The 21,128-nt window shown below is 37.1% G+C and overlaps 1 protein-coding gene across 2 annotated transcripts in view; it reads left to right on the top strand.

Annotated features, from left to right (window-relative positions):
* SPIRE1 (spire type actin nucleation factor 1) overlaps positions 1–21,128 on the top strand; it is a 216,143-nt gene that overhangs the window by 153,025 nt on the left and 41,990 nt on the right. For both annotated transcript variants that reach the window (XM_029922848.1, XM_029922847.1), the window contains exons 7-8: positions 18,203–18,289; positions 19,168–19,297. In XM_029922848.1, coding sequence (XP_029778708.1) covers positions 18,203–18,289; positions 19,168–19,297 — 217 coding nt within the window. The remainder of the gene's footprint in view (positions 1–18,202; positions 18,290–19,167; positions 19,298–21,128) is intronic.

Here is a 21,128-nt window from a genome sequence, read left to right as displayed (position 1 = left end):
TTTTTAAATTCTTGATCCGGTATGTTGTCTAAATCTGCCTTGAGCAGTTCTGTGGCTGTGACTTCTTCCTGGAGGTTCTTCAGGGGAGAGTTCCTTTGTTTTGTCATTTTTGCTAGTTTTCTGTCTTTTGTCAGCTTCAAAAAGCTCGTTGTGCACTGTGCACCTGTTACTATCACTCTGTTAAAGGAGGCTTATTGACTGTCCAGAGCCTGTCATTTCAGGAAATATTCTTTTAATGGTGTCTCTCGGTTTCTCTTGTTGTGCCTTTGAATATTTTATTTCCCTACTCAGCAATATTTGGTATTTGCCGTCATGCACACTGTGGCTTGTTTCTTGGTGTATACCTAAGAAGGAAAACAGACAGACAAACATAAAGGGAACAGAAGCACACAAATGCACAGACAAATCAAGCAAACAAACACATTAAAAGGGGGAAAGAAAAGAAAGAATATGGAGAGGAAAGAGCTGTAAAGAAGAGAAGAAAAAAAAATAAAGGGGGTCAGAGACAACAAAGGTCAATAGACAGTCTAAAAGTGTATGACCTGTTGAGGGGAGAGGTAAGGATGGGATACAGGAGAATATATCTGGATTGCAAGAAGGTAAAAAAAGAAAGGAAAATAAGGAGTAAAAATTTTTAAAAATTTAAGTAGAAGAGGTAAGAATAATAATAAATAAGTACAAAAAAAAGAAGAAGAAAAGAAAAAATGAAGAAAAAAGAAAAAGGCAATGAAAAAAAAAGCAGCAGCTCCCCCTCGTGGATAGGCGTGGTTTGGTGTGGTAGGTCTGGAGGCTGCTCTCAGAGGCTCTACCTTGGTGTCTGCAGAGAGTAGAATGGCGGCACCCATGCTCTGCTGGAACTAGGCACTGTAGGCCACTCTAATGAGTCCCATCTCCTTGTGCCATGGTTGAGCCAAGTTGTATTTTCCAGGCCCGCCTCTGTTTAAAGTTCTAGTCCATGTTCTTTTATGCTACCAAAGATGAGATGTATTTGCTTTGGTGGCTGGCTTCTTAGGGGGAGGGATCAGTTTGTCCTGGCTCAGGCAGGGATTCTGGCTGCCCCTGCCTGAGGCGAGGTGTGGTGCTTGAGGTGAGGTGCACAGCAGGAGGTGAAGTGCACGCCCTCACAGACACAACTGTGGATTCCCAGCCCCCAGCCGGGATCAGGATCAGGATCATGTTGGGGGAGGGATGAGTTTCTCTTGGCTTCTTGCAGCTATTGCCTGAGGCGCCGGGCGCTGCTGGAAATTAGCTGAGAACTCCTGTAGCCTCAGCATGGCCCAGGCCTCCACTGCCGCCAACTCCCTGCCAGGATCGCACAGGGGTGGGGGCTGTGTTTTCCCTGTTGGCACCCGGGATTTGGGATTCATGAGGCCAATCTAGGGGCAAGATGCACCGTGGAAATGAGGTGCGTGCTCCCACTCCCAAAAGCGAGGTCGAAGTGAGCGCCCCTGGCGCCACCGCAGTTGTGGCCGCTGACTCCCCGCCAAGATGGCACAGGGCTGGAAGCTGTTCTTTCTCTTGAGCCACCTGGGTTCAGGAATCGGGCTACCCAGCAGTTATATATGGAGTGAGCGTTTCTCTCTCCAAGTGCGGTTAAACATTCTTTATCTCTTCCCCAGAGACAGTACTATGATCGTGTTCAGTTTTTTTGTCTCTTCCCTTTGTCTCTTGGGCTTCACGCGCTTACCCTGTGTTGGGCTGGGGCTCCCACCTTCCTTGCCCGTCTCTGGCTGGCCCGTTTTCCAATCTCCCCAGTTCACACTCACTCACTCAGGTATCTTTGAGGTTCTCTTCTTTCTGGAGTCTGTATTTTCTCCTTCTGCTCTTGCAGATGAGAGTAATGTCCTTCTCAGTTTGATCGATGGGGCAGACGAAGTTTACAGAGCTCCCTTCCTCTCCGCCATCTTGGCTCCTCCCTTGAGTGTGCCTTTTTAAAGAAGTTTTTTAAAATATCAAAAGGTAGCCTGCATTTGGAGAGCACATGGGGCTAAAGAAAGTTTTGTTTGGTAATAATGCTTGGGAAAGGCTGTAGGTTGTAGGGAAGGGGAAAGTAGAGCATTAGAAGCACAGGTTGGGTTTGGCAGGTTGCAGGGTCTGAAAGAAGGTGGGGGGATTTCAGAGAAGGAGTCTGCTTCCTTCCTTGTGTGGGGGGCCTCCCATCCTCCCACTCCCACCCCTGTTTTGGGGACAACCACTGCACTCTCTTCTTTGCCCTCTGTCATGCCCTAAACACAAACATTCCTCAAGATTTGGCTCCTCTAGAGTTCTTTCATGCTCCACATTTTCTCCCTTAAAACTTAAAATTTTGGTTATAACCTATACTTCAGTATCTATGTGTCTGCAGTTCTCAACTGTCTGCTGCCTTGAGTGCTTTATGTATTTCACACTTTCTCGGGCACCTCTTCCAGGATTTCTTACACCAAGTATCTCCAAGACTGGTCTCAATATTCTGTGTCCTCACATTTTCTCTTCTTTTTGTGTTCATGTAAGATCATCATTCTTCAGTTCTCCTGGGCTAACATCTTTTGCTATCAGTTTGAGATCTTTTCTTTGTTTCTGTCTTTTAAAAATGACTTTTAGTCAATCAAATGCTTTTACAATAAATAAAATTGTTTACTTCACACTTTTTAGAGAAATAGACTTTCCCTGAATATAAAATTATCACAATTTTTAGAACTTCATCAGTGCAAATACAAAAAAATTATAAAGTAGAAGTCTCTGCAGTCATAAAATGCAGAGATGACCATTGTTAACACCTTTTTCTATAAGTTTACACAAACCTTTTTTTTTTTCTTATATCTAGTTAATTGTTAGGTGTTCTTAATTTTTTCTATAGTATCTTTTGCATCACATTCCTGCCTCTGTTCCAGTCCCCTCCAGCCCTCCAGTTCTGACTGCTACTAGACTAACCCTCGGGGGCCCAGCCTTGATAAAATTACTCTACTTCTTGTCAACTTTTCATGTCCTTCCATTATCAAATCGTAACCCTAAAGTCTTGTGTGTGTGTGTGTGTGTGTGTGTGTGTGTGTGTGTGTGAGAGAGAGAGAGAGAGAGAGAGTTTCTATGAAATTTTATCACATTTGTAGATGTGTATAACTACCATCACCAGATACAGAACTGCTCCATCACCACAGGACTCCTGTGTGCAGTCTATTTACAGCTGCATCCATCCCTCCTCCCCTCTCTTCCATCCCCAACCACTTCTCTGTTACCCAGCTCCTTAAGTTTGTTGCTTCAATTACATTATATAAATGGAATAGTACAGAAAATAACCTTTTGAGATTGGCGTTTTTTTACTCAGCACTCATTCCTTGAGATCTGTCCAAGTTGTTGTGCCTATCAATCATCCACTCTTTTTTTATTGCTGAGTAGTATCCCATCATATGAATATAACCTAGTTTACTTAACCATTCACCTGTTAAAGGGCATATGGGTTGTGTCTGATTTGGGGATATTCAGAATAAAGCTGCTATCATCAACTGTGTACAGGTTTTTATATAGGCATAAGTTTCCATTTTTCTGAAAGAAATGTCCATGGTGTAAGTGCTGGGTCATATTGTGAGGACATAGTTAGTTCTATGAAAAATGGCCAGTTTTCCAGAATGGGTGTATTTCCATACATTTTACAAATATTTACTTTAATTTTATTTAAAATTTAATTAAAGTTTATTTTGGGGTTTTATGCCATATACTGGTGATTTAAATCTGAATGTATGGTTCCATTCTCACAGTATGGTTGGGGAGACCAATATACAATAAGTGGAAAGCTGGTGGTAAGTTACAGAAGAGAGAGCCAGTTCTTTCTGAACATGTTAAGGGATGCTCCAAGGAAAAGTTATTCTGGAATTGGAAGAATGAATAATATTTGACCAAATAAATACTAATGTTACCCTCACGGGACAACAAAGTTTTCAAAAGGTCATGAAATCACACAAGTAGACATGATCGGACACCGGAAAATATGTTCGGGTGCAGGTGATGAGCAAAAAGCAGCTGTGTTATTCCTGGGCTCTTCGCTAATGCTCTAGAAACTGAGGAAGGTACATCTGCCCATCTCTGCAATGCCGTGCACAGTCTCCCTTGAAGGTTACGTGTGACTGCTGGCTCTGCTTCCTCCACAGCCAGCTGCACCTGCCAAGTCTGACTCATCACAGCCGAGCACTCGCACTGCTGTGGAAACACAGCACAGCTCATAGCGTCACAGACAAATCAAATGCCATCAAGTACACTGCAAAAAGCATCTCAGGGACATCACTGCCTCATGGGGAGAGGTCTCCACTTTACGGCAGTAACAAGGAGCATTCTGTGAGATGAAATGGTTGGAACAGTTAGGGTATGCTGTAGAGGGATGAGGCCATCAGTAAGTGTGTATGCTTCAATCAGGTCTTCGGTATTTAACAGATTATAATTAGACCCAACTGCACTACACCATGCTTTCACAGACATTCTCCACAAAATATATCTGTCTTTTCTATTTACATAATCATTGTAGAAAAAAATTTTAGAAGACATGAATAAAACAAAATTTTCCTGAAAATCTTCCATCTATACCTTTCAGCATCTTGAAGAACCTCTCATTCCAAACTCCTCTATATTCATGGATGGTTGGATGGATAATTATTTACACAGAGAGAATCATGTACTATTTTTTTTAGCCCTTTTCACTCTGTAATTCCAGTGAGGGATGAATGTAGATAGTCTTTTTTAAATGACTTCACAGTATTTTCTAGTATATGTGCACTATCAATTATTTACCCCAAGCCTCTGTTAACAGACATTTAGATTGCTTCCAGTTTTCATTGTTTCAGTATTATGATTAAACATCTCATCTAATTATCTCCTTGCTTTAAATTTTTGTTGGTGAGATGGACAGATGAAGGATGGTGTACATTTTAAATTTTAATACATTTTGCCATACTTTTTTCAAGAAGCACTATACCAGTTTACAGTTTTACAAACAATGCAAGATAATTTTTGTTGCTAATATTGGTGAATGCTATCCTTTTTAAAAATATCTACTTATTTGAACTATATCCTCTTTGAGTGGAAGCACTCAACATTAATCTCAGGTGATTTTCAAAATCTCTTATCCTAAAGGAATTATTTAGAAATTCATATTATTGATTAAAATAAGTAAATATTGCTACTGCTTAATAAATTATTTACATTTCTGTTTGGTCTATACCTCATGTCTTATCTGTCACTCATAATATAGCTAAATCAATTTATTTTTACCAGAGAAAATAATTGTGCTAAATAGTAGTTAAACTTGTCTGATACTAAGAATTACATAGGATAGATTCCCCTTGTAGATGCTAATTTCACAGATCTCAGCTGGGTTATAGTGTGTTACAAGACATATAACATTAGGTAAGGCTCAAGATCATGTATTTAGTAAATAACGGGGTACCTGGGTGGCTCAGTCAGTTAAGCGTCTGGCTTTGGCTCAGGTCATGATCTCATGATTCGTGGGTTCAAGCCCCACATCGGGCTGTGTGCTGACAGCTAGCTCAGAGCCTGGATCCTGTCTTCAGAATCTGTGTCTCCCTCTCTCTCTGACCCTCCCCTGTTCATGCTGTCTCTCTCTAAATAAATAAATAAATAAAAACAGTTTAAAAAAAATTTTTTTTAAAGAACTAATGGGATGTCATAGACACAGTGACAGAGAACTATGCATCCAGGTCTGGAAGGTATTATTCTTTTGTGGTAAATGATAGGCTTTTACAGAGTCTGGGTTTTTTCTTCTCTGTTTCACTCATTCATTCATTTAAGGTATTTAAAGTGTATGTATAGCTCAGTAGCATTTAGTACATCCACAGTTTTGTGCATCCTCCACCTCTGTCTCATTCGAAAGTAATTTCATCACCTCAGAGGAAACCCTGTGCCCATGAAGCAGTCACTCCTAACCTCCCCCACCCTAAAAAGCCCCGGGCAACCACTTTTCTACTTTCTGTCTCAAAGGATTTACCTATTCTGGATATTTCATATAAATGGAATCATACAATATGTGACCTTCTGTGTCTGGCTTCTTTTATTTAGAATAATGTTTTCTAGGTTCATCCACATTGGAGCATGTAAGAGTACTTTATTCTTTTTATAATGGAAAAGCATTCTGTTGTGTGCATATACCATATGTTGTTTATCCATTCATCATGACAGACATTTGGGTTCTTTCCACCTTTTCACTATTGTGAATAATGCTGCTATGAAGAATCATGTGCAAGTTTTTGTTTGAATACTTGTTTTCAATCCCTTTGGATATATGCCTAAGAGCAAAATGGCTGGATCATGACAATTCTAAGTTTAACTTACTGTGGAACCACCAAACTGCTTTCTGTACCACTTGCACCATTTTATATACCCATCAGCTGTGTATGAGAGTTTCAGTTTCTTCACATTCTCGCCAACATTTGTTATTGTCTATTTTTGTTTTTAATTATGCCTACCATAGTAAGTATGAGGTAAAATCTCACTGTGATTTTGATTGCTTTTCCCTAATAACTAATGATGTTTTATGATTTCATGTGCTTGTGAGCTTTTTGTATCTCTTCTTTGGAGAAAAGTTAATTCAGATCCTGTGCCTAATTTTTAATTGTGTTGTTTGTATTTTTATTGTTGAATGATAAGAAGTCTTTATAAACTCTGAATACTAGACTCTTGACAGACATGATTTGGAAATATTTTCTCCCATTCTATAGGTTGTCTTTTCACTCTCAATAGCATGCCTTGAAGCAGAAAAGATTTTAATTTTGCCAAAATCCAATTTACCTATTATTTCTCTCCTACTGCTCAGGCTTTTGGTGTCGTTTCTAAAAACATATTGCCAAATCTAAGACTATAAAGATTTACCACTATTTTCTTCCAAGACTTTTATACTTTTAGCTCTTATATGTAGGTCTTTCGTCTATTTTAAGATAACTTTTGTATATGGTGTTAGGTAAAAGTCAAACATCGTTCTTTTGCATTTTGATATCTATTTGTCTTAGCCTCATTTATTGAAGAGACTTTTCTTACCCCTATTTAATGGTCTTGGGACTATTATCATATATCAGCTGAATGTATGAGTTTATTTCTGAACTCTGATTTCTGTTTCATTGATGTCTTATGACTGTCTTACGTTTATCCCACACTGTGGGATGATTATAATACGTATAGTTAATTACTATAGCTTTGTGATAAGTTTTGAAATCTGAAATTGAGTCCTCCAAGTTTGTTCTTCTTTTTCAAGATTGTTTTTGTTATTCAGAGTTCCTTGAGATTCCATGTGAATTTTAGAATATACTTTTCTATTTTTGCAAAAAATACATTGAGAATTTAATAGAGATTATAGTGAATCTCTAGATCACTTTTGGTTATATTGTCATCTTAATAATATTAACACTTCCAATCCATAAACATGGAATGTCTTTCCATTTATTTAGGTCTTCTTTTATTTCTTTCAGCGGTGTTCTTTGGTTTTCAGGATACAAGCCTTACACCTCACTAGTTAATTTTGTTCCTAAATATTTTATTCTTTTCAATGTTATTGTGAATGGGATTGTTCTGTTAATTTTTTCCAGATCATTCATTGCTAATGTGTGTATATATATATATATTATACATACATATACATATTATACAAACATATAGGTACATATGCAACTGATTTTTATATGTTTCTCTTATATTCTGCAATTTTGCCAAGTTTATTAGCACCAATAGTTTTCTCGATGGATTCTTTAGGATATTTTATTTTATGTATATATGATCATGTCATCTGTGAAGACAGATACTTTTACTTCTTCCTTACCCATCCGGATTTCTTTTAATTATGCTGGCTAGAAACTCCAGTGTTGAATGGAATTAGCAAAAGCAGTTATCCATATCTTCTTTCTTATGTTAAGCAGAAAGTATTCAGTTTTTCATCATTGAATATGATATTAGCTATGGATTTTCACAAATGACTTTTCTTTTGATTTTTTAAATGTTTAAAAAACTTTTTAAATGCTTACTTATTTTTGAGAGATGAGCATGAGTGGGGAAGGAGCAAACAGAGAGAGAGACAGAGAATCTGAAGCAGGCTCTAGGCTCTGAGCTGTCAGCACAGAGCCAGATGCGGGGCTCAAACTCATGAACTGTGAGATTATCACGAGAGCTGAAGTCAGACACTTAACTGACTGAGCCACCCAGGCGCCCCTGATGTTTACTTATTTTTGAGAGAGAGAGACAGACAGAAAGACAGACAGAGCGCGAATGGGGGAGGGGCAGAGAGAGAGAGAGAGGGAGACACAGAATCTGAAACAGGCTCCAGGCTTTGAGCTGTTAGCACAGAGCCTGATATGGGGCTCGAACTCTGGAACAGCAGGATCATGCATGACCTGACCTGAAGTCAGAAACTCAACCAACTGAGCCACCCAGGGGCCCCCTCGCAAATGACTTTTATCATGCTGAAGAAGTTTTCTTCCCTTCCAAGTTTGTTGAGTATTTTTATCATGTGTTGGTATTTCACCAAATCATTTTTCTGCATTAACACACTCACGTGGGGTTCTTTTGTTTCATTCCATTAATGTGGGTGGTGTATTACCTGGTGTGTTTTTGTATGTAGAATCATCCTTGCATTTATAGGACAAATCCCAGTTGGTCATGATGTACAGTACTTTTAATATGCTGCTAGAGTCAGCTTACTATTTGGTTAGGAGTTTTGCATCCATATTCAGAAGGAATTTAATCCATACTATTCTTGAGATGCCCATATCTGGCTTGGTATCAGGGTAATGTTGGCCTCAGAATAAGTAAGGAAATGTTACCTCCTTTTCTAATTTTTGGAACAATTTGAGAAGGATTGAGGTTAATTCTTTTTTAAATATTTGAGTAGACTTCACCAGTGAACTCTTCTGGCCATTGGGCCTTATTTGTTGGGAGATTTTTGATTACTGACTCCATCTTTTTACCTATTGTAAGTCTCTTCAGATTTTCTTTCCCTTTCTGTCTTCCTCCCTCCCTCACATTCTTCCTTCCTTTTTAATCAGTTTTGTTAGCTTCTGTCTTTCTCGGTATTTGTCCATCTCATCTAGATTATCTTATTTGTTAATGTACAATTATCACACTATTCTTTTATAATGCCTTGTTATTTCTATAAAGTCTGTAGTAATGTCCCTACTTGGATTTCATTTTTGATATTCATATTTTGAATCCTCTCTCCTTTTTTATGGTCAGTCTGTTGATTAATTTTGTTTATATTTTAATGAAATAACTTTTGGGCTTTGTTAATTTTGTCTGTTTTTCTTTCTTGATTTATTTCTTCTCTAATCTTTATCATTTCTTTCCTTATGCACGCTGTTCATTTCTTAGACACTTAAGATGTAAACTCAGGTTATTGGTTCTTTCTTCTCAGGTTATTGATTCTTTCTTCTTTCTTTCTTTTTTTGTTTTTTTACACTTATTTATCTTTGAGAGATAGTGAGACAGAGTGTCAGCAGGGGAGGGATAGAGAGAGAAGGAGACACAGAATCTGAAGCAGGCTCCAGGCTCTAAGTAAGAAAGAGTTCAGTACAGAGCCCAATGCAGGGCTTGAACTCACGAACAGTGAGATCATGACCTGAGCCGAAGTCAGACATTTAACCAACTGAGCCACCCAGGTGCCCCACTCTTCCTTCTTTCTTAATATAGGTCTTCACAGCTTTGAGTTTCCCTCTGAGCACTATTCTTACTGCATTTCATAAATTTTTGTATATTATGTTTTTATTTTCATTAATTTCAAAGCATTTCATTATTCCACTCATAATTTCTTCTTTGACTCACTAATTTCTCCTGATTGTTAGCAGTGTGTTTTTTAAATTTCACATATTTGTGAATGTTTTCAGCTTTCCCCTGCCAGTGGTTTCTTTCATTTCTTTGTGATTAGAAAAGATGCTTTTATGATTTCAGTCTTTTTAATGTGTTGAGATTTGCTTTGAGGTCTAACATGGAGAATGTTCTTTGTGCATTTAAGAAAAAACAGACTGTTGGGTAGAATGTTCTGTATTAGTTGGTTTGTTTAGTTGGAGTATAGTGTTGTTCAGGTTCTCTCTTTCCCTACTGATCTCTCTAGTTCTACCCATAGTTGAAGTCGCCAACTATTATTATAGAACGGTTTCTATTTTTAATTCATATATTTAGGTGTGTTTATATTTATAATACATTTTCTTGATTTATTGGCCCTTTTATCAATATATGATGTCTTTCTTTGTCTTTTGTGACAGTTTTTGTCCAGAAGTCTATTTTGTCTGGTATTAATAAAGCCACCCCAGCTCTCCTTTGATTACTATTTGCATAAATTATCTCTTTTCATGCTTTCACTTCCAACTTATGCATGTCTTTGGATCTTGTATGAGTCTTGTCAACAGCACAGAATTAGATCATGTTTTCTTTGTCCACTCTGTCAACTTTTTCATTTGGAGAGTTGATTCCTTTTATACTATAGATAATTACTGGTAAGGAAGAAATTATTTTTGTCTTTTGATATTTTTTCTTTATGTTTTAAATCTCATTTGTCCTATAACTTTTTCATTGCCACCTTCTTTTGTGATTTTTTTCCTATATACCATTTTGATTCTCTTCTCATTTTTTTCTCTGTATTTTTTTAACTTTTTTTTCTTGGTAATATCCTAGAGATTATAATTGATATCTTTCCTTTATAACAGTCAAATTTGAAGTAACACCAGCTTAGTTTTAATAATGTATAGAAACTCTTCTGCTTTACAGCTTATTCCCCCCTTATGTTATTATAGTCATAAATTATGTCTAATTTATACATTTTGTGTCTGTTAACATAGATTTGTGATTGTTTTATATTTGTCTTTTAAATTGTATTGGGGGAAAATAATAGTTACCAACCAAAAATTCAGTAACATTGAATTTTATATTTAATTATGTAGCTAATTTTACTTTTTTTAGGTATTTATATGGCTTCAAATTACTGTCTAGTGACCTTTTATTTAAGCCTGAACAACTCCCTTTAACATTTCTTATAGGGCAGGGCTACTAGTGGTAGACTCCTGCAGTGCTTGTGTAACTTCATATTTGAAGCATAGTTTTATTGGGTACAGATTTCTTGGTTGACAGTAATTTTTTTTCCCATGTTAATTCACTACCTTTTGGCCTTCGTGGTTTCTGATGCAAAATCACCTATTAATCTTATTGAAGATCCTTTTATATGGCCATCACTGCTTTCTTACTGCTTTCAGATTTTGCCTTTAAACATCCAGACTATATTATGCCCTTTTGTGATTCTCTTTGAGTTTATTTTGCTTGGAGTTTATTCAGTTTCTTGGATGAATAGATTCACATGTTTATCATATTTCACTGGTTTTCAATCATTAATTCTGAACATATTTTATTTGTCCTTTCTGTCCCTCTGGGACTTGTGTGTGTTTGTACAACTGATGGTATTCTGTAGATCTCTCAGGCTCTATTAATTATTTTTCTTTTCTTTCTGCTCCCCAAACTGAATAATCTCAACTGATCTGTGTTCAAGTGTTCAGAATTGCTGCATCATTCTGTGGTCTGCTTAAATCTGCTGTTGAATGCCTCTAGTGGATTTTAAAATTTCATCTATTTTCAGCTCCATAATTTCTGTTTGGTTTATTTCTATAATTTCTGTTTCTGAGTTGATATTCTTTATTAGGTGAGTCATTGTTCTCCTAATGTCTTTTAGTTCTTTGTCTATAGTTTACCTTTACTCTATAAACATATTTAAGATAATCAGTTTAGTCTTTGTCATAGGGTGCGTGGGTGGTTTTCAGTTGGTTGAGGGTCTGACTCTTGATTTCAGCTCAGGTCATGATCCCAGGGTTGTGGGATTGTCAGGCTCTGCACTGAGCATGGAACCAACTTCAGATTCTTTTTCTCTTTCTCTCTGCCCCTCATCCCAGCTCACACTTTCTCTCTAATAATATTGGATTAAAAAAGTCTTTGTTGATTAAGTTCAGTCCTGTGCTTCCTCAGGAAAGTTTCTATAAATTTCCTTTCTTTTCCCCTGTGAACAAGCCATATTTTTTATTCCTTTGCAAGTCTCATAATTTTTTTTATTGAAACCTGGATTTTGAATACCTGTAATGTGGCAACTCAGATTCCCCTTGCCTTTGGAGAGCTTATTATTATTGCTTCTTGTTCTGGGTTGTTTGTTTAATGCCTTTTTAAACTAATTTTGTAAACATTGGCAGTTTTTGCTACCTTGTTAGTTATTTTTGTGGAGGACAGAATACCCAAATTCCCTCCTCTGTCGTTGTCACTGATGCTGCTTTATTTTTTTATATTGCTTCATTATATGTTTCTCTTTAACTTTTTAATTTTATTTTAAAGACAGACATGCTTATTATAGAAGAATTAGAAAATATGGATGGCAGGAAAAAATTAATTCCTCCGCTCCAAGTCCATCTCTACCATTTTGTAGTAATTTGCTTCCAAGAGTTTTCTGTGGGGTATATAATTTATAAATACAAAATGGGGCTAAAGTATACATATTGCATTGGAACTCTTTTCTCCATGCTTAATATCTTGTAGCTTTTGTTTCACATCACAAAATACAATTCTAATATCCTTAAAATTTTTTAATGATTTAGTTTTGAATATGTAATACATTTTCATGGTTCTAAATTCAAAAGAATTATGGAGTATGTACATGGAAAACTGTTCCTTCTTTAGATACCCAGTTACCTTCTTTAGAGGCAGCCAGTGTTTATCAGATTTTTAAAAATATTCCCAGTGATGTTTATGTGTATCTCCCTATCTATCAAATATATTCACAATGTTATCATATTACATACACTGATCTACATCTTTTTTATCAGTTTTTATTCTTGATAATCATTATGTTATCAGCATATAAAAAGCTTTCTCATTAAGTTTCACAGTTTTCTTATATTCAGCATTATCTTTAATGACTCTAAAGTAACGTATTGAGTGGACAAACCAAAACATTTTTAATTAATTTCTTATGTTGAGATACTGAGATGTAGTAAACATACACATATATTAGTTTCACATATACAACATAATGATTTGATATCTGTATATACTGCAAAATGATCACCACAATAAGTTAAACACACATCACATACATAGTTAGAAATTTTTTTCTTGTAATGAGAACTTTTCAGATTTACTTGCTTAGCAGCTTTGAAATATACAACACAGTATTATTAACTATAGTCATCATTCTGTACACTATATCCCCAGGACTTAATTATTTTGTAACTAGAAGTTTGTACCGTTTGACCACCTTAATCTGTTTTGCCCACCCTCCATCCTCTGCCTCTGGTTACTGCCAATCTATTCTGTATCTGTATCTTTGGGGTTTGTTTAGGGTTTTGTTTGTTTGTTTGTTTTTTTAAGATTCCACATATAAGTGAGATCATGCAGTGTTTATCTTTCTCTTATTTCACTTAACAAAATTCCCTCAAGGTCTTATGTCACAAATGGCAAAATTTCCTTCTTTTTAATGGCTGAATATTATGCCACATTTTCTTAAATTAAAAAAAAATTTTTTAACATTTCTTTATTTTGGAGCAACAGAGAGAGACAGAGTGCAAGTGGGGAGGGGCAGAGAGCAGAGAAGACACAGAATCCAAAGCAGACTCCAGATTCTGAGGTGTAGCACAGCGCCCGATGCAGGGCTTGAACCCACAAATAGTGAGATCATGACCTGAGGTGAAGTCAGATGCTTAACCAACTGAGCCACCCAGCGGCCCTAATACTTTTTTTTACAATGTCTTTCTTTTAATAAAATGAAATGTTTTTGAAATTTGGTTAGGCAGATATATCTGATATGAGGCTAGTATCCAAAACATATGAAGAACTCATACAACTCAGTAGCAATAAAATAAATAAAAATTTTAAAAGGGCAAAGGACCTAAATAAATGGTTTTCTGAGGAAAATCTACAAATTGCTAACAGATTTATGAAAAGGTACCCAAAATCACTAATAATCAGGGAAATGCAAGTCAAAACCATGGTGATATGCCACTTCACACCTGTTAGGATAGCTGTTATTAAAAAAGCAAAACATACCAAGTGTTGGCGAGGACGTGGAAAAAGGGAACTTTGTGCACTGGTGTGGAATGTAAATTGGTACAGCCATATGGAAAAAAGTATGACAGTTGCTCAAAGAATTAAAAATAGAACTAACCACATCATCCAGCAGTCCCACTTCTGCATATATTTCCAAAGAAAATGAAATCAGGATCTTGAAGGAAATATGTGCACTCCCACATTTATTGCTGCATTATTCATAAGAGCCAATTATGGAAACAGCCTAATGTCTGTCAGCAGATGAATGGATAGGGTATACATATACAATGAAACAGTAACTGAATCACAAAACAGAAGGAAATCCTGCCATTTGCAAAACCATGGATGGACCTGGAGGACATTATGCTAGGTGTAATAACCTGGGCACAGAAAGACACATACAATATGTAACCTCACTTGTATGGTGAACTGTAAAAAGGTCAGACCTGGAAGCTGACAGTAGAATAGTAGATTGCCGGGACTCAGGGATGGGGGAACTGGAGACATTTTGGTTGAATGTTGGTCAGAGTCACATGTTTTAGTCACTAGATGAGTAAGTTCTGGGGACTCAGCATGGTGGCTATAATTAATAGTACTGTATTGCGTACCTGAAATATGCTGAGAGCACGTATCTTACGTGTTCTTGTCACACACAAAAAAATCAGTAACTGAGGTGGATGTGTTAATTAGCTTTGCTGTGGTCATCATTTCACAGAGTATATACACATATCAGATAGTCATGCTGTATACTTTAAGTATGTATACTTTTTAGTTGTCAGTTCAACCTTCAGGCCAAGGAGAAAAAAGAGTTTGATTAGGGGCCCAATATTAATCCATTAACTATAGATTGGTTTTGTACATTTTTAGTTGGGGACTTATATCATCGTTAGTGGTTATCTTTTGCTTAAGACAAAAATAGGGAAAACACCATTTTTTCAAGGACCAAGTTATTTAAGCTTTTTGTTTGTTGAGGGCTCTGTGAGCTTCGTAATGACAGGTAGTTTTGTGTGTCTTTTATAATAATTATCAGCGATGCCTCTGTTTGCCATTTAATGTTTGCCATACATTTTTTGAACTTGGAGGTTGTTCATAGGAAAAGAGAAATGGATAGATGTTTCTGCTTCATGGTAGCCATTGTTGTTTTCCTTTTCATGTCTTTCTCTGTCTGGCTAAATCTGTGCAAATTTCTTAAGTAAGTGTATACTGAGTTCCTGTGCAAGGAGCTGGGCAGATGGAGGTTCCAGTGTGATTAAGTTCATGTGGGGAAGCTTTCAAGTTTTCAGTCCAAAAGACTAAAATTTAGGACACCTGAATGGCTCTGTTGGCTAAATGTCTGACTTTGGTTCAGGTCATGATCTTGCAGTTCTTAAGTTCGAGCCCTGCATCAGGCTTTCTGCTGACAGCTCAGAGTCTGGAGCCTGCTTCGGATTATATGTTTCCCTCTCTCTCTGCCCCTCCCCCACTTGTGCTCTGTCTGTCTCTCTCTCTCACAAAAAATAAACATTAAAAAAATTTTGGTAAAAAATAATTTTAAAAAATATTTAATCCTCAGGTTTAAACTATATAACCATACCCACAGTAATCCACTGTTTTCAGTACATTTGTGGTGATCTGGGAATTGGTGGCTTCGCCATATTGGATATTATCCAGAATATTAAATTGTAGAAGTGTAAAACATTTCAGTTGGCTATTTTCAGAATGTTTAAGTAAAATGCTTTAATTCTAACAAATAGCTTCAAATAACTCACCTTTTTAAAATGAAGATGTAGAAACAACATCTTTTATTTAGAAGTTGTTTAAGGCATCATGGCTCAAAAATGAGATCAAGTTGTAGAAGTGTCTTATTTACTAGTGGCTCTGCTACTTCTGTTCACCCAGGAGTCACTGGTCATTGCAGCTCAGAGAGCTTGTTTCAGTATGTGTGCTGTGTATATAGGAGTATAGTTTCTCTGAGCCAGCTGCAGAATGGTATTAGCACAGTTGCTTTTTCTCCTCCTGGTAAGAATTTTCACTGACTCACATCCATAAGGCTCTGCCGTCTACTTCATGAGCACTGACGCACACTTTGTCATTGGGATCCAAGAAACAGTTTCTAACTAGTGAGGAAACTGTGCACTTTTTTGGAGAATGGAATTCGCAACCCTGGCCTTATTTTTAAACTATTCCTTAAGGCCTGCTGTAACGATGGGAAGTAAACACTAAAGTAAAAGCATATGAAAAACAGCGAGAAAGATATGGATTACCCCGTTCAGGAGTAGACTTGAAAGTTAATAAGAAAGTGTCGTTAGGTTGTTCTATACAATAAGGATCAAAAAAAATACTTATGTAACATGAAATCCATAGGTAGGAGGCTGTGCTACATTAGGCTTCTAGCTCTGCCGCTTGGGGACATGCCCTCCTTGAACCAAGTACTAGCAGTCTCAAGCTTGGCTTGGTTCAAACAGCTTCTACTCCTAGACCTTCTCTTGGGCCATCCTGGCCCCTCATTCAGGGCTGGGAGGTATGGCCCAGGGAAGGAGGGAGTGGATGCTATGTGGACCACAACAGGCTTGTCGCACGCCCTGAACTTAGGTAGAGGGGTTGCATTTGGGGGTCCAACCATGCTTGGGAGTGGCCGTTCAGGTCCTTTTTTAAAAAATATATTCAACATTATTTTTCAGTGGACACAAAATAGCAACATTGACCAAAAAATCACAACTCATAATCTACAGCTGCAGTGAGGAAAAACCAGCTGATTAATGACTTGTGAGCAATTAAAATAGTATTTATAAGGTTGGTAAGTACACAAGAAAACTGTCCATTCTCAAAATTTTGCAGTCTTACAAAAAATACTTGAAAAAGGTTTGACCAAATTTTACAATAATTCTAAAATTTAAGTGACATTTCCAATAACAAGTTGTGAAGCATCAGAATGAAAAAATCAACCATTGGTGCAAGAGGAATAACCAAATGATCTTTTTCTTCTCTCCAACAAAATTGATATTATAAAGTTGTTAGAATATGATGGCATAATCAAAGAGTAAGTCTCCAAAGTAGAGGGGAAAAGTGTTAATAGAGATTTTACAGGCAGTGCATTAATGAAAGGTATGCTTAATTTTTTGGATTATTGAGAAGTTTAAGATATTTCTTAGATTTTAAATTTGTAATTTATTAACATTTCTTTTTTAATCCATCTCTCATAACGAGCATGACAGGAAATATGTAGCAGGTTCTATTTTTTTCATATAAGACTTGGAAATAAATATGACAAAATGGTCACACCTGTGCCTTCTGGGTGGTCATAATGTGAGTTTAGATTATTTTTTATGGGTTTCTTAAATTGCTTTAAAAAAGTTCTTTTTGTAACACATTGCTATAAAAAAGAGTAGACATTAGGGGTAGCTAGGTGGCTCAGTTGGCTAAGTATCCAACTTCAACTCAGGTCAAGATCTAACAGTTCATGAGTTCAAGCCTCACATCAGGCTCTCTGCTGTCAGCGCAGAGCTCACTTCAGATCCTCTCTCCCTCTCTCTCTCTCTCTCTCTCTCTCTCTCTCTCTCTCTCTCTTTGCCCCTCTCTGGCTTGCACTCTGTCTCTCTGTCTCTCTCTCTCCCTCTCTCTCTCTCTCTCTCTCTCAAAAATAAACACTTTAAAAAAAGAAAGAGAGGACCTTAGAGCAGGAGTCTGAGACAGATGAGGGCTCTAAAACTCTTATGGGTACTGATGATGTGGATGTAGCAGATACCCTCCCTGACATGAGCCTGAGTTCTGTCTACAGAACGTGACTCAGGTCACCAGTCCCTTTCTGTTAACCTGGGTTTTGTACAAGGATGAAGATAAGAGGTAAAAGACTATAGGTTATAAAATAATTAATAACCATAGTATCATTTTTTCCATTCACATTCATTTTAGAAACTTTTTGTTGGAAAGGATGCATATAATTTATATTTTCCCAAAATGGTAGAACCAATGATTCATTTTATGAACTTTTATTTTTGTTAATTCTACATAGTTATTTTTGCTCTAGAGCGCTCAGCCATTTATTCTGCATTTTATTGATTTGAAATGTGTCCTCAGTAGAGCCAGAGTACACTTTAGTAATATTATGACATATGTTGAGATAACATTTATACCCAGAAATGTATAATGATAATCCTATAGTCACATGAATCTTGTACTTTATGTCTCCTTTCAGGTGAATGGTGATATTCCCCCTCGGTTAAAAAAAAGTGCTCATGAAATCATCTTGGACTTCATCAGATCAAGACCCCCTTTAAATCCGGTATGTGATCTGAGGCATTCCCCTTGGCTGAGGTCAGGTAGCAATGTGCCCTTCTCCAGGATGCGATCTCTGGCGCTCAGCTCTCAAAGTAGTTTTTGCACCGAGCTTTTACTCTCAGAATGGTGAAGCCTAACTGTAGGTTATATTCTTCAGCCACAGAAAAATACTTAACAGTTATTCAGTACAAGGTTGTCTTTGGATGTTTTAACTCAAAAACAACCCACGTCCTGGTGCAGTTTAGTAGCCACATGTCCCTGAGCAAATGAACTGGCCTCCGTGAGCCCTTATTCCTCAAATATAAAAAGAAGTTAATAATAATCTAAGAAGGTTGTGATGACTTACTCAAAAATGTTACTTTTAGGGGCATTTGGGTGGCTGAGTTGATTAAGCATTCAACTCTTGATTTTGGCTCAGGTCATGATCTCACAGTTCATGAGATCGAGCCCCGAGTTGGGCTCTGCACTGTCAGCATGGATCCCGCTTGGGATTTTCTTTCTTCCTCTCTGTCCCTCCCCAGCTCTCACTTGTGCATGCCCCCACCTCAAAAGTAAATAAACAAACATTTAAAAATGTTACTTTTAAAAACTAATAATAATAGGTAAAGTATAGCTTACAGTTCAATTGATTACCTATCATGGTAGCATATTGTGAACATAACTTTAACAAAACTGACTCCTTAAAATTGGTTGAGCACATGTGACTAAATTACTGTGAAATCCAATAATTTCCCTATTGCTTAAAATAGTCTTTTATCAAGCAATGTTGCAGTCAGTGAAATACAGTTTCATAATACTATACTATAGGAATGGACTTCAGTAAAAATTGTTTAAGGACAACTACTCAAGTCTATAGCCATTACTTCTTTTTTTACCCCCAAGGTCTCAGCCAGAAAACTAAAACCCACTCCACCACGGCCACGGAGCCTCCATGAAAGAATATTAGAAGAAATCAAAGCAGAAAGAAAGCTGCGTCCAGTCTCACCAGAGGAAATTAGACGGAGCAGATTAGGTGAGTCAACTGCTTACTGCACTGCTGGTCTGGCCTCATCCACTTGAAGCAGTGTCTTTATACAACTAACCCAGTGAAAAATGGGGGTCTAGTGCCAAGTGAAAACCATGTTTGTTCCTCTCTCCCTTCCTCTCTCTCTCTGTCTCTCTCTCTCTGTCTCTCTCTCTCTCTGTCTCTTTCTCTCTCTCTCTCTCTCTCTCACACACACACACACACACACACACACACACACACACACACATACCTTCACACTTATTTGAAATTTACACTTGAAATTCATGGAAGAAGAGATTTTCTCCCCATGTAATACTGAACTACATGAGGGCGTCACAGCGCAGCGGGAGTTGCTCTGCCATTCTCTAGACTGTGATTTTAGGAGAGTCCCTTTACCTCTCTGAGGGCTGATTTCTTCGTTGGCAGAAGGGGGGTGAAAATTCCTCTTCACTTTGATTATGGCTTTTATGTCAGAATTAAATAGGGTTGTGGTCAAAATACTTCACAAATTGTAATACACATACAAAGTTATTATGTTTTAGAAATATAAATAATACATAGTTTTACTGCACATTACTTTTATCTTAATTATGGGTTTAAAGATTCAGTATTATGTACTGAAAGCATTAATTGTTATCTTACATCACTTATTCCCAAACTTCCTTTATATTTATTATAGTTCATATTGTTTAATGTATACTATAAAGACATTAATTTTGATTTATAAATTTGATTTATAAATATTTTTGTTCATAAACTCTGTTTGTAAGATTAAAGATGCCCAAAGAATTCAGAGAAACTTCCTTTAGGAAAATAGATTATAATGGCATCTGAACAGGAAAGGAACCACATTCTCCTAGTTTTCTCTTCTGATCTCTTTGTCTTGCCTCTTTCAGACTCTACTTGGTCCTTCAGATTTCTGTTTTAGGCACATTTTTTCCCTGAGCAACCACACCCTTTTTTCCAGAGTTCTTGTTCGAGCTATTTCAGCTCCCATCTACCCACTGATCCCTCCTGAGTTCACACCCATTCATCCAGCTGTCTGCTAGCTAGGGCCTACAGCAGGGTGAGTGAGATCATCTGTTCTCTTCTCAAACCTCCTCCATCGCAGTGTGCCCAAGGCAGAACCTCAGCATCATCTCTGACTCCTCCTTAATAGCTGAGTCCTGTTGTTGTTTCTTATTCTGGATCTTTCTAGCCTTCCTCTTTTTTAGCCCAACACTATCCTAACTTAGCCTATCATCTTCAAAGATTCTTGTCTAGTTTGTCGTATCAGCTTTAACTACCCTCTCTGCTTCCAACCTTGAACTCTTCAGTCACTCTCCGTTGATATCCTTTCGCTAAGCTCTTGGTTCTTCTCTTACCTTGTGACCTCCATGCCAACAGGGCCCATTTCTGTCTTGCTCATGGTTGTAGAAGGGCTCCCAATGGTGCTGAAATAATTGAATGTACCTTCCAGTTACCAAGCTACAGAGTGAGTATGGCTTGTATGAGTTTATTGCTGTCTAATTTTTATCCCAGCAAGTATTATCTCTTAAAAAATAATGTTTATAGCACACTAAGTGACAAATACATATGACCATTTGTATAATAATGAACTAAAACATATAAGCCATGTATACCAAGAGTTCTTATCCTGAGAGTCCTTGAATGGGCCTGGGAGAGTCTGTGAATCCCCTGAAATATAAAAAATATGTGCTTATTTTACAAAGTGTAAGTACATGCATTTTCCTGGACAGAGAGTCCATAGCTTTCCTAAAATTCCTAAGGAGTCCATGGCTTCAAAAGAGTAAGAACCACTGTGGGAGAATAAGGAAGTGGTGTTATATAATGCTAG

This window comes from Suricata suricatta, chromosome 14, assembly GCF_006229205.1.
Source record: "Suricata suricatta isolate VVHF042 chromosome 14, meerkat_22Aug2017_6uvM2_HiC, whole genome shotgun sequence".
Lineage (NCBI taxonomy): Eukaryota > Metazoa > Chordata > Mammalia > Carnivora > Herpestidae > Suricata > Suricata suricatta.
This window is presented reverse-complemented; position numbering and strand designations above follow the sequence as displayed.